This window comes from Xenopus tropicalis, chromosome 3 (genome assembly GCF_000004195.4).
Source record: "Xenopus tropicalis strain Nigerian chromosome 3, UCB_Xtro_10.0, whole genome shotgun sequence".
In the NCBI taxonomy this organism is placed as follows: Eukaryota; Metazoa; Chordata; class Amphibia; order Anura; family Pipidae; genus Xenopus; species Xenopus tropicalis.
In genome coordinates, this window is record NC_030679.2 from 152,873,668 (window position 1) to 152,886,873 (window position 13,206).

Genomic DNA, 13,206 nt, shown 5'->3' on the forward strand with positions numbered 1-13,206 from the left:
ATATGTGTGGCGGCAGGAAAGGAGGCTGCTAGCTTGATTTGCAGATGCGATGGCAGGTGCTGGGAATGCCCCGAGTGTTGGCTCTATGTCTTCACGCAGGTGTCAACAGAGCATTGCTACTCGACATATGTAGTAGGGCCAAGGCTGTATTATCCAATATATAGACTATATCTGATAGGGAGAATGACAGCCGGCTTGCCCCTGTGTGTACGCTGCATGAGCACAGCATCACGCATTAGCGCTGTTGGAGCCGCGCGCGCCGCGCCAGCAAGGGTACGATACTGAGGAGAGTCAGAAACGCGAATGAGCTCGTGCGCGAGGTTCGTGTATGTGACCGCCTCATATGATGACGAGTAACGTTACTGTATCAGGAACTGTATTGAAGTACGTAGCGGACAACCGTTCGCCGAGACTACGACACCGCTGTTACGATTAATTCTAGGATGGGTGGGTGGGTGGTAATCTCTGGCTGCCTCTCATGTCAAGCGTATTCCAATGTGACTATGCGCCGCGGCGTCACCTATACGGCTAATGCATAGGTTGGCACGTATATATGTATTGAACTCGCCTAGAGAGTATCCGGCTTAGTATATACCGTGTATATCAAGAGTGCCAGCCCGACATCCTCTCAATCATATGCAGATTTGGGCAGCCTGCCTATGGATCAACTAGTAAGCATAGTTTTACTCTCGCGTATCGTGGCCAGCCAGATCGGCACGGAAGTGCTTCGCTTTCAGAGCTCGAGTAGGGATTCAGTTACGTTACTGGTGCCCGTTCCACAGCGATGAACGCAATTACATTACTCGTTAACTCTATGTCTATGGGTGCGCGCATGAGCTAAGCGTTAGAATTATAACGTATGAGACGAGTGTGGAGTGCTTCGTTCACGAGAGCTTGAGAGACAACTCGAATCGGCCGTGCGACTTGGCTCATCTGGAGTGCTATGGAGGCGCGCGAACAGGTAATCCGTACCGGATCGAAGTGTAGGCGCGCCGTATAGATCTGTCTGATACGGTATGAGCTCACACCTGGTAGCGGGATCTGGTCTGAGACCACTCTCACAGGAATGGGTACAGTTTTGCCACGTGTGCCGGGGGCCCCCCCCCCCCCTCATTCAGGTAACGTTACTCGGTGCCAGGCCGGGCCCCCCTCATTCAGTAAACGTTACTGTGCCAGCCGGGCCCCTCATCTCAGTTTAATCAGTTACTGGTGCCAGCCGGCGGCCCCTCATTCAGTAACGTTTGATGGGCCAGCCGGGCCGCTCATTCAGTAACGGTTACTGAGCGGCGCCAAGCCGGCCCCCTCATTCAGTAACGTTACTGGTGCCAGCGCGGGCCCTCATTCATAACATTACTGTGCCAGCCGGGCCCCTCTTCAGTACGTTACTGGTGCCAGCGCGGCCCTCATTTCAGTTAACGTTACTGTGCCGCCGGGCCCTCGTTCAGTAACGTTAACTGTGCCAGCCGGGCCCGACTCATTCAGTAAAACGTTACTAGGTGGCCAGCCGTGGTATTCCGCACCCCGCTCCTCTATTAAAGGTGTAAGCACGCGTCGCCAGTGTCCTCAACTTCATAGAGAGTAAGGAGCGAGGAGATGCTATCCGTGAAGCCTAAGCTGGATTAGCTATGCACTAGGAGATACCGGCTGTAAGTAGTCTCAAGTTTAACCATTGAATACGCGGGTAGGACGAAGAGCCCGGAGAAGTGCAATTCAGAGTAACGTTACTCGGTACAGGTGCAAGCGCACGGTGAGGTGCCGCTGTTCCAGTATATTCGACTTCTGTTGCCAGGCTGCTACAGGCCTCATATCGGGAAGGTTGAAGTATATAACCTGACAGCGATCGTGTACGATGACCGTAATCCACAGTAACGCCGTCAACATGGCAAGGTAATATATTACTGATTATTTCGTACCTCTATGCGATACACTAAGAATCGGGTTATACGTCCAGCCGGCGCCCCTCATACCAGTAAGCGTTACTGTGCCAGCCGCGCCCCTCATCGTAACGTTACTGTGCCACCGGCCCCTCATCAGTAACGTTTAACTGTGGGCACCGGGCCCCTCATTCAGTACTTACTGTGCAACCGGGCCCCCATATCAGTAACGTTACTGTGCCAGCCGGGCCCCTCATTCAGTAACGTTACTGTGCCAGCCGGGCCCCTCATTCAGTAACGTTACTGTGCCAGCCGGGCCCCTCATTCAGTAACGTTACTGTGCCAGCCGGGCCCCTCATTCAGTAACGTTACTGTGCCAGCCGGGCCCCTCATTCAGTAACGTTACTGTGCCAGCCGGGCCCCTCATTCAGTAACGTTACTGTGCCAGCCGGGCCCCTCATTCGTTAACACATGAGACACATAAGTGTTGGGGTGCTGGGAGCCAATGACTGTCAGCTGTTCCCTATGGGAGGCAGTGAGGGGTGATTTCCCTGACCCACATATCACAACTGCGGATCTCAGCTCCCTGCCCCTCTGCTACTCCCAGCACCCTGCCCCGGTGCCCCCCAATCTCAGGCTCCTGCCTCTGCTACTCCCAAGCACCTGCCCCCGGTGCCCCCCAATCTCAGCTCCCTGCCCTTCTGGTACTCCCAGCACCCCTGCCCCGTGCCCCCCAATCTCACTCCCTGCCCCTCTGCTACCCCAGCTCCCCTGCCCCGGTGTCCCCACAATCTCAGCTCCCTGCCCTCTGCTACTCCAGCACCCTGCCCGGTGTCCCCAATCTCAGCTCCCTGCCGCCTGTGCTAACTCCCCAGGTCCCTGCCCCGTGTCCCCAATCTCAGCTCCCTGCCCCTCTGCTACTCCCAGCACCCTGCCCCGGTGCCCCCCAATCTCAGCTCCCTGCCCCTCTGCTACTCCCAGCACCCTGCCCCGGTGCCCCCCAATCTCAGCTCCCTGCCCCTCTGGTACTGCCCAGCATCCCTGCCCCGAGCCCCCCAATCTCAGTCCTGCCCCTCTCCTACTCCCAGCAACCCTGCCCCGGTGCCCCACCCAAAGTCTCAGCTCCCTGCCCCTGCTGCTACTCCCAGCACCTGCCTCCGGTGCCCCCGCAATCTCGCTCCCTGGCCCCTATCTGCTACTACCGCAGGCAACCTGCGCGGGCCCATCTCAGCTCCCTCCCTCTGGTACTCTGTCCAGCACCTGCTGCGCCGGGCCCCCAATCTCAGCTCCCTGCCCCTCTGCACTCCCAGCCTGTCCCCGGTGGTCCCCATCCTCAGCTCCCTGCCCCTGTGCTACTCTATACCCTGCCCCGGTGTCCCCTCAATCTCAGCCTGCCCTTGTGCGCACTATCCAGCACCCTGCCCCGGTTGCCCCCCAATCTCAGTTCCCTGCCCCCTCTCCTATCCCAGCACCCTGCCCAGGTGTCCCCCCAATCTCAGCTCCTCCCTCTGTTTACTCCCAGCAACCCTGCCCCGGTGCCCCCAATCTCAGCTCCCTGCCCCTCTCCCTACTCCACACCCTGCCTCGGTTGCCCCCAATCTCAGCTCCCTCCCTCTCACTACTCCAGCACCCTGCCACCGGTGCCCCCCAATCTGCAGCTCCCTGCCCTCTGCTACTCCAGCACCCCTGCCCCGGTGCCCCCAAAATCTCGCTCCCTGCCCCTCTTGCTATCCCAGCAACCCTGCCCCCGGTGCCCCCAATCTCAGCTCCCGCCCCTCTCCTAACTCCCAGCACCCTGCCCCGGTGCCCCCCAATCTCAGCTCCTGCCCCTCTCCTACTCCCAGCACTCTGTCCCGGTTGCCCCCCAATCTCAGCACCCTGCCCCTCTGCTACCTAACTCCCCAGCCCACTCCCGGCCCCCCAATCTCCTCCCTGCCCCTCTCCTATCCCAGCCACCATGCCCGGTGCCCCCCAAATCTCAGCACCGCTGCCGCTCTGCTACTCCACACCCTGCCCCGGTAGCCCCCCAATCTGCAGCTCCTGCCCCTCTTCCTACTTCGCACCTGCTTCCGGTGCCCCCAATCTCAGTCCTGCCCCTCTCCTACTCCCGCACCCTGCCCCGGTGCCCAGCCCCCCAATCTCAGCAAGCCCTGCCCTCTGCTACTGGCCCAGCACCCTGCCCCGGTGCCCCCTATCTCAAGCTCCGCTGCCCTCTCCTACTCCCCCAGCACCCTGCCCCGGTGCTTCCAACAACATTCTCAGCTCCTGCCCTCTGGGACTCCTAACTATTCTCAGCAACTGACACCCCTACCTCCGCCTGAGGCTGCCGTTTTCCGTGAACTTTCTCACGCTTCGCACTGCCACCGTTCTGCTACTTGTCACAAGAGCATCACTTGACCTGCTGTACCGTGCCCCCCATTCAGCTCTCTCTAGCCCTGCGAGATTAGCGCACAGGCTACCGTCATCGTGCATGACCGACTCCGGTGCCCCCGCTAGAGTCTCAAGCATCCTGCCCCTACTCCTTACTATCGTTCCTTCCAAGCTCGATGGCCTCTGTAGACCCCTCGCACGTGGCTCGCCCCTTAAATCTCACACCTTGCCTGGCATGGTGGACATCTCTCCTCCTGCTTATCCCACCAACCCTGCCCGGTGCCCCCAATCTCAGCTCCCTGCCCCTCTCCTACTCCCAGCACCCTGTCCCCGGTGCCCCCCCAATCTCGCACCCTGCCCCTCTGCTAAACTCCCCAGCACCTGCCACCGGTGGCCCCCCAATCTCAGCTCCGCTGCCCCTCTCCTACTCCCAGCACCCTGTCCCGTGCCCGCGCTCAATCTCAAGCTCCCTGCCCTCTCCTACTCCCGCACCGGCTGCCCGGTGCCCCCAATCTCAGCCCTGCCCTCTGCTATCGCCACGCACCCTGCCGCGGTGCCCACCCCAATCTAGCTCCCTGCCCGCTCTCCTAACTGACCCAGCACCCTGCCCCGGTGGCCGACCCCAATCTCAGCTCCTGCCCTCTGCTACTTTTCCCAGCAACTCCTGGCCCCGGTGCCTCCCCCCTCACATCTCAGGCTCCTGCCCTCTCCTAACTCCCAGCACGCCTCCCCGTCCCCCAATCTCACTCCCTGCCCCTCTCCATCCGAGCACCCCTGCCTCGGTGCGCCCCAATGCTCAGCACCCTGCCCCTCTGCTACTCCCAGCACCCTGCCCCGGTGCCCCCCAATCTCAGCTCCCTGCCCCTCTCCTACTCCCAGCACCCTGCCCCGGTGCCCCCCAATCTCAGCTCCCTGCCCCTCTGCTACTTTCCAGGCCCGTTCTCAGCTGGCAGCATATCACACTCTGCCCTTGCATGCGCCAATCTTCTCCTGAATTACATTTTAATATCAAGTGGAAAACTTGTGAAAACACTTGTGTAAAACCATTTTTCCCTCTGGGGGCCAAAACAGGTGCAACACATGCCCCCCCCCCACCCCCCAAAGCTGATTGGACAAAATTAAAAACTGTTTTACAGGAAATGATTTCTCCCCTGTGCCCTTATTAACCCCCCGGTGCCTCCCTGTGTGTAATACCTGCCCCCCCATACAGCGGGTACCATGACTTGCCCTTTAATCCAACTGACGGGAAAGCACAGAGTCCGGGGATTATAATCAGTATAATCAGTATAAAAGCACCGAGCACGCAAAATGCAATGATAAAACTAGTTACAGCCCCCCACCCCCAATATATATATATATATAATGTCAGAGAGCCCACTGCGTAAACCCCCAAACTAACTGCAAACTGCCCAAAGTGCCCCCATCCCCCTCCCACTGTGTTTGATGGGAAATGCCCGAGGCTGCACTGGTGCCCTCCATATGACTGGCAAGGGGCACTACAGCCAGCGTGGCCCATTCATGTGTGCAGGGGGCAGTAACATAGGGTGGGATTATGGGGGACAGGCTTGGGGGGACACCGTTATTAACTCTTTGTTTCTCCATAGACTTGCACAGGGATGGGTTTGGGGCCACCCCCTGGTTCCGGTGTATCGTGGCTGAGGTTCCGGAGAAGGAAAGAGCTGAAACAGGTGAGAGACCGGGATATGTGATCCGTAGGGGTGGCTCCTCCCACAGCCATAGCCTATGAGGAATGGGGTAACATAACGGAGCGCCCACAGGGTTCTACTGACAGATCCAGTTGTGCTACTGCTGTAATATGGGTCCAATACATGCACAGCAGGGTTCTGTGGGACCACTGGGGAGACAGCTTGGGGGGTTCTAGTGAATGTGGTCTTGATCCGCACAGGGGACCCCCTATAACTATAACCTGCCTTCCCTTCCCACCAGGTGCCCCCTTTGCTGGATACGCTCTGTTTGCCAACAGCTACAGCAGCTGGACAGGCCGCACCCTCCATCTAGAGGATCTGTATGTGTCGCCCCACTTCAGAGGTTGGTACTTACCTTCTGTCTGTCCAATCTCCCCCCAGTACTTACCCAGGTACAGAGCTCTGATTCTCTGTACTTCCTGCTCCTGGGCTGCTCTCTTTTTCCCTGGTCAGACGACAACCTCCCCCTGGCAACGTGATCCCAAATCTCCCCCAGTACTTTACCCAGGTACAAGCTCTGATTCTTTCTGTACTCCTGCTCCTGGGCTGCTCTCTTTCCTAATGGTTTCAGACAGAACCCCCCCCCCCCTGGGTAAGGTGAATTCCAATCTCCCCTCCCAGTTAACTTACCCAGGTACAGGCTCGATTCTCTGTACTTTCTGCTCCTGGGCTGCTCTCTTCCTTATGGTCAGACAGGAAAAACCCCCCCCCTGGGTAAGTTGAATCCAATCTCACCCCCAGTACTTACCCAGGTACAGAGCTCTGATTCTCTGTACTTCCTTGCTCCTGGGCTGCTCTCTTTCCCATGTCCAGACAGGAACCTTCCCCCTGGGTAAGTTGAATCCAAACTCCCCCCAGTACTTACCCAGGTACAGAGCTCTGATTACTCATGTACTTCCTGCTCCTGGGGCTGCTCTCTTCCATGGTCAGACAGAACCCCCCCTGGCGTAAGTGAAATCAATCTCCCCCCAGTACTTACCCAAGTACAGAGCTTCTATTCTCTGTACTTCCTGCTCGCTGGGGCTCAGCTTCTTTCCCATGGCAGACAGGAACCTCCCCCTTGGTAAGTGAACCAATCTCCCCCGTACGTTACCCTAGGTACAGAGCGTCTGTTCTCTGTACTTCCTGCTCCTGGGCTGCTCTCCTTTCCCATGGTCAGACAGGAACCTCCCCCTGGCGTATAGTGGATTCCAATTCTCCCCCAGCTACTTACCCAGGTACAGAGCTCTGATTCTCTGGTACTTCCTGCTCCTGGCTGCTCTCTTTCCGCATGTTCAGCCAGGACCCCCCCCCTGGGTAAGTCGAATCAATCCCCCCCAGTACTTACCCAGGTTCAAGAGCTCTGATTCTCTGTACTTCCTCTGGCTCCTCGCTGCTCTCTTTCCCTGCTCAGGCAGGAAAACCTCCCCCTGGGTAAGTGAATCCAATCTCCCCCCAGGTACAGAGCTCTGATCTCTGTACTTCCTGCTCCTGGCTGCTCTCTTTCCCATGGTCAGCGTAGGAAACCTCCCTGGGTAACGTGAATCCAATCTTCCCCCAGTACTTACCAGGTACAGAGCTCTGATTCCTGTACCTTCCTGCTCCGGGCTGTCGCCTCTTTCCATCGGTCAGGCAGGAACCCCCCCTGGGTAAGTGAAATCCAATCTCCCCCCCGTACTTACCCAGGTACAGAGCTCTGATCTCTTGTACTTCCTGCTCCTGGGCTGCTCTCTTCCCATGGCAGAAAGAACCTCCCCTGGGTACAGTGAATCCATCTCCCCCCATGTAACTTACCCACGTACAAGAGCTCTTGTCTTCCTGTACTTCCTGCTCCTGGCCTGCTCTCTTTCCCATGGTCAGGCAGGAACCTCCCTGGCGGGGAAGTGGAATCCAATCTCCCCCCACTACTTACCCAGGTACAGAGTCTCTGATTCTCTGTACTTCCTGCTCCTGGGCTTGCTTCTTTCCCATTGTAGGCAGGAAGCTCCCCCTGGTAGTGAATCCAATCTCCCCCAGTACCTTACCCAGGTACAGAGCTCTGATTCTCTGTACCTCCCTGCTCCTGGGCTGCCCTCTTTCCCATGGTCAGTCAGGAACCTCCCCCTGGTAATTGATCAATCTCCCCCAGCTTTACTTATGCCTCAGGTACAGAGCTTCTCGATCGCCTGTCTCAGCTTCCTGCATCCTCGGGTAGGCTCTTTTTCCCGATGGTCAGGCAGGAAACGTCCCCCTGTAGAGCTAGTGATCCAATACTCCGCCCCTAGTACTATACCAGTTACGAGCTTACTGTATTCTCTGTACTTTCCTGCCCTCCACTGGGCTGGCCTCATCTTTTCCATGGTTCTAAGGCCAGGAATCGCCCTCCCTCCCTGGGTAAAGTGAATCAATCTCCCCCCAGTCTTACTTACCCAGGTACAGAGCTCTGATCCTCTGTACTTGCTCCTGGGCTGCTCTCTTTCCATGGTCAGACAGGAACCTCCCCCTGGGTAAGTGAATCCAATCTCCCCCCAGTACTTACCCAGGTACAGAGCTCTGATTCTCTGTACTTCCTGCTCCTGGGCTGCTCTCTTTCCCATGGTCAGGCAGGAACCTCCCTGGGTAAGTGAATCCAATCTCCCCCAGTACTTACCCAGGTACAGAGCTCTGATTCTCTGTACTTCCTGCTCCTGGGCTGCTCTCTTTCCCATGGTCAGGCAGGAATCTCCCCCTGGGTAAGTGAATCCAATCTCCCCCAGTACTTACCCAGGTACAGAGCTCTGATTCTCTGTACTTCCTGCTCCTGGGCTGCTCTCTTTCCCATGGTCAGGCAGGAACCTCCCCTGGGTAAGTGAATCCAATCTCCCCCAGTACTTACCCAGGTACAGAGCTCTGATTCTCTGTACTTCCTGCTCCTGGGCTGCTCTCTTTCCCATGGTCAGGCAGGAACCTCCCCTGGGTAAGTGAATCCAATCTCCCCCCAGTACTTACCCAGGTACAGAGCTCTGATTCTCTGTACTTCCTGCTCCTGGGCTGCTCTCTTTCCATGGTCAGGCAGGAATCTCCCCCTGGGTAAGTGAATCCAATCTCCCCCAGTACTTACCCAGGTACAGAGCTCTGATTCTCTGTACTTCCTGCTCCTGGGCTGCCCTCTTTCCCATGGTCAGGCAGGAACCTCCCCCTGGGTAAGTGAATCCAATCTCCCCCCAGTACTTACCCAGGTACAGAGCTCTGATTCCCTGTACTTCCTGCTCCTGGGCTGCTCTCTTTCCCATGGTCAGGCAGGAACCTCCCCCTGGGTAAGTGAATCCAATCTCCCCCAGTACTTACCCAGGTACAGAGCTCTGATTCTCTGTACTTCCTGCTCCTGGGCTGCTCTCTTTCCCATGGTCAGAAAGGAACCTCCCCCTGGGTAAGTGAATCCAATCTCCCCCCAGTACTTACCCAGGTACAGAGCTCTGATTCTCTGTACTTCCTGCTCCTGGGCTGCTCTCTTTCCCATGGTCAGGCAGGAACCTCCCCCTGGGTAAGTGAATCCAATCTCCCCCCAGTACTTACCCAGGTACAGAGCTCTGATTCTCTGTACTTCCTGCTCCTGGGCTGCTCTCTTTCCCATGGTCAGGCAGGAATCTCCCCCTGGGTAAGTGAATCCAATCTCCCCCCAGTACTTACCCAGGTACAGAGCTCTGATTCTCTGTACTTCCTGCTCCTGGGCTGCTCTCTTTCCCATGGTCAGACAGGAACCTCCCTGGGTAAGTGAATCCAATCTCCCCCCAGTACTTACCCAGGTACAGAGCTCTGATTCTCTGTACTTCCTGCTCCTGGGCTGCTCTCTTTCCCATGGTCAGGCAGGAACCTCCCCCTGGGTAAGTGAATCCAATCTCCCCCCAGTACTTACCCAGGTACAGAGCTCTGATTCTCTGTACTTCCTGCTCCTGGGCTGCTCTCTTTCCCCATGGTCAGGCAGGAATCTCCCCCTGGGTAAGTGAATCCAATCTCCCCCCAGTACTTACCCAGGTACAGAGCTCTGATTCCCTGTACTTCCTGCTCCTGGGCTGCTCTCTTTCCCATGGTCAGGCAGGAATCTCCCCCTGGGTAAGTGAATCCAATCTCCCCCAGTACTTACCCAGGTACAGAGCTCTGATTCTCTGTACTTCCTGCTCCTGGGCTGCTCTCTTTCCCTTTCCCATGGTCAGGCAGGAATCTCCCCCTGGGTAAGTGAATCCAATCTCCCCCCAGTACTTACCCAGGTACAGAGCTCTGATTCCCTGTACTTCCTGCTCCTGGGCTGCTCTCTTTCCATGGTCAGGCAGGAATCTCCCCCTGGGTAAGTGAATCCAATCTCCCCCAGTACTTACCCAGGTACAGAGCTCTGATTCTCTGTACTTCCTGCTCCTGGGCTGCTCTCTTTCCATGGTCAGACAGGAACCTCCCCCTGGGTAAGTGAATCCAATCTCCCCCCAGTACTTACCCAGGTACAGAGCTCTGATTCTCTGTACTTCCTGCTCCTGGGATGCTCTCTTTCCCATGGTCAGGCAGGAACCTCCCCCCTGGGTAAGTGAATCCAATCTCCCCCCAGTACTTACCCAGGTACAGAGCTCTGATTCTCTGTACTTCCTGCTCCTGGGCTGCTCTCTTTCCCATGGTCAGGCAGGAACCTCCCCCTGGGTAAGTGAATCCAATCTCCCCCAGTACTTACCCAGGTACAGAGCTCTGATTCTCTGTACTTCCTGCTCCTGGGCTGCTCTCTTTCCCATGGTCAGACAGGAACTCCCCCTGGGTAAGTGAATCCAATCTCCCCCAGTACTTACCCAGGTACAGAGCTCTGATTCTCTGTACTTCCTGCTCCTGGGCTGCTCTCTTTCCCATGGTCAGCAGGAATCTCCCCCTGGGTAAGTGAATCCAATCTCCCCCCAGTACTTACCCAGGTACAGAGCTCTGATTCTCTGTACTTCCTGCTCCTGGGCTGCTCTCTTTCCCATGGTCAGACAGGAACCTCCCCCTGGGTAAGTGAATCCAATCTCCCCCAGTACTTACCCAGGTACAGAGCTCTGATTCTCTGTACTTCCTGCTCCTGGGCTGCTCTCTTTCCCATGGTCAGGCAGGAACCTCCCCCTGGGTAAGTGAATCCAATCTCCCCCCAGTACTTACCCAGGTACAGAGCTCTGATTCTCTGTACTTCCTGCTCCTGGGCTGCTCTCTTTCCTCTTTCTTAACCCTTTTTTTAACCCTTTGCCTTCCATTTTTTTCACAGGGAGGGGCCTTGGGAGGCTTCTGATGAAGAAAGTAGCACAGGTAATTTGGGACTAAAACCTTTGCTGGTGGGGGGGGGGGGGGGGGCATTTGGTGCCTTTCACAGCCCAATGGACATATAAGGGGGGTAAGGAATTAACATGGGCTCAGATTTGCCCAGTCTGTTAATCCAAACCAACCAATCAGCAATCACCTGAGCAGACTGAGCCCTTCCCTTATGATTAATGGCTGAGAATATACCACCTTGCAAGCTGCTGGGGGGGGGTATTAGTACGTCCCATGGTGCCTCTCTCTGACGCGCTGCTTGTTTCCCAGGAAGCATTACGGTCCGGCTGCTCCCAGATCCACCTGACGGTGCTGAAGTGGAATGACCCAGCCATTCAGCTGTACCGCTCGCTGGGGGCGGAGAGTCTGACGGAGGAGCCGGGGTACCAAGTGATGAGCTTCAAGCTGGAAGCCCTTAGGCGCATGGGGGAGGAGTCTGCGCACCAGTGAGCCCCACCCCATACACTGGCTCTAGCAAGGGGCCACAGGAGGAGCCTAAGGAAGGCGGGGCCCTATAATAACAATATCCTGTTAACCCCTGTGGTGCTTTCTAGTTCCCCAACAGCTGGGGGGGTTAGAGATTCCCATCCCATATATTAACACTCTCTGCCCTCCCCTAAACTCCGCCCTACTGTGTAACAAAAAGGTTACTTACTTCCTGGTTTGCATCTTCCTCTCCTGGTTGGCTTAGGCACTTTCCAATGTTTTCCAACCCCAATATGGCGGCAGAGCCAAACCCTAAGCATCTCACCTGCTCTGCTGGCTCCACCCCTCCACCCATGGGGCAAATAAGCCAACACCCTACAGTTACCCACAATGCAGTGGCTTGGGGCCCTAAATACCAGGCACTGCCCAAGTGATCATTAATGTATAAGTTACTGAGCCCAAACAGGAGGCATGGAGATGGCCACCATAAGATTATATATATATAGAAATCTGCTCTCTGAGGGTTTGGGCGGACAGACAGGACAGGCCAATGTTTACCCACAGCTCCCTATTAAGGGGACAGGAAAGGGTTACTGGGGGCACCCATCGCTCTGAATCCTGTGTAACGTTCTGCGGTGCTACTGGCTGTCACATTGCAGGTTGTTCTATATTTACAGTAAAGGTTCAGTGGTTTTGTTTGCTCTGTCTCCTCTCAGCTTCCTTACATCCACTACTTGTATCAGTCTTAGGCCTCTCCAGGCAGCAGTGCACTAAGTGTACCTCACAGATATAGAGCCAATAGGGGGCACTTACTGATCTGGGGTAGCGGCCTCCAAATCCCACTCATGTTCCTGTCCAGCACCAACAATGGGTCTCTCAGAATGTCTGACCCAAATACACTGACATATAAACACTCTATGCAGGGAGCTGTGGGACTGACATGGTTACTGCCTGTTAGTTAATTCTGCTGGGCTGTTAGTGAGGGGAGCTGTGGGACTGACAGGGTTAATTCTGCTGGGGCTGTTAGTGAGGGGGAGCTGTGGGACTGACAGGGTCTGCTGGCAGTTAGTGAGGGGAGCTGTGGACTGACAGGGTTACCCCTGCTGGGGCAGTTAGTGAGGGGAGCTGTGGGACTGACAGGGTTACCCTGCTGCGGCGTCTAGTGAGCGGGAAGCTGTGGGACTGAGCGGCAGTGTAATTCTCCTCGGGGCAAGTGTCCAGTGAGGGGGAGCTGTGGGACTGACAGGGCTTACCCGTGCCTCGGGGCAGTTAGTGAGGGGAGCTGATGGACTGGACAGGGTAACATTCTTCCCTGGGGCAGTACGTGAGGCGGGACATGTGGACATTGGACTGACCAGCGGTTAACCTTTGGCTGGGTCTGTTAGTGAGGGTAGCTGTGGGACTGACGGGTACCCCTGCTAGGGCAGTATTTGAGGGGACGCCTGTGGGGACTGGACAGGCGTTTAATTCTGCTGGGGCAGTTTGAGTGAGGGGGAGCTGTGGGACTGGACCAGGGTTACCCCTGCCTGGGGCCAGGTAGTGAGGAGCTGTTGGACTGACCCAGGGTTAATTCTCCT

General features: G+C 56.4%; 1 protein-coding gene across 1 annotated transcript; it reads left to right on the forward strand.

Moving 5' to 3' along the window:
• Window positions 1-5,781: 5,781 nt before the first annotated feature.
• On the forward strand, window positions 5,782-12,329 carry LOC116409860 (diamine acetyltransferase 2-like). The gene is made up of 4 exons (XM_031899649.1): window positions 5,782-5,932; window positions 6,192-6,293; window positions 11,160-11,200; window positions 11,474-12,329. Exons 1-4 carry the CDS (start codon window positions 5,797-5,799, stop codon window positions 11,651-11,653), a joined length of 459 nt encoding a protein of 152 aa, XP_031755509.1. The 5' UTR covers window positions 5,782-5,796; the 3' UTR covers window positions 11,654-12,329.
• The last annotated feature ends 877 nt before the right edge of the window (window positions 12,330-13,206 follow it).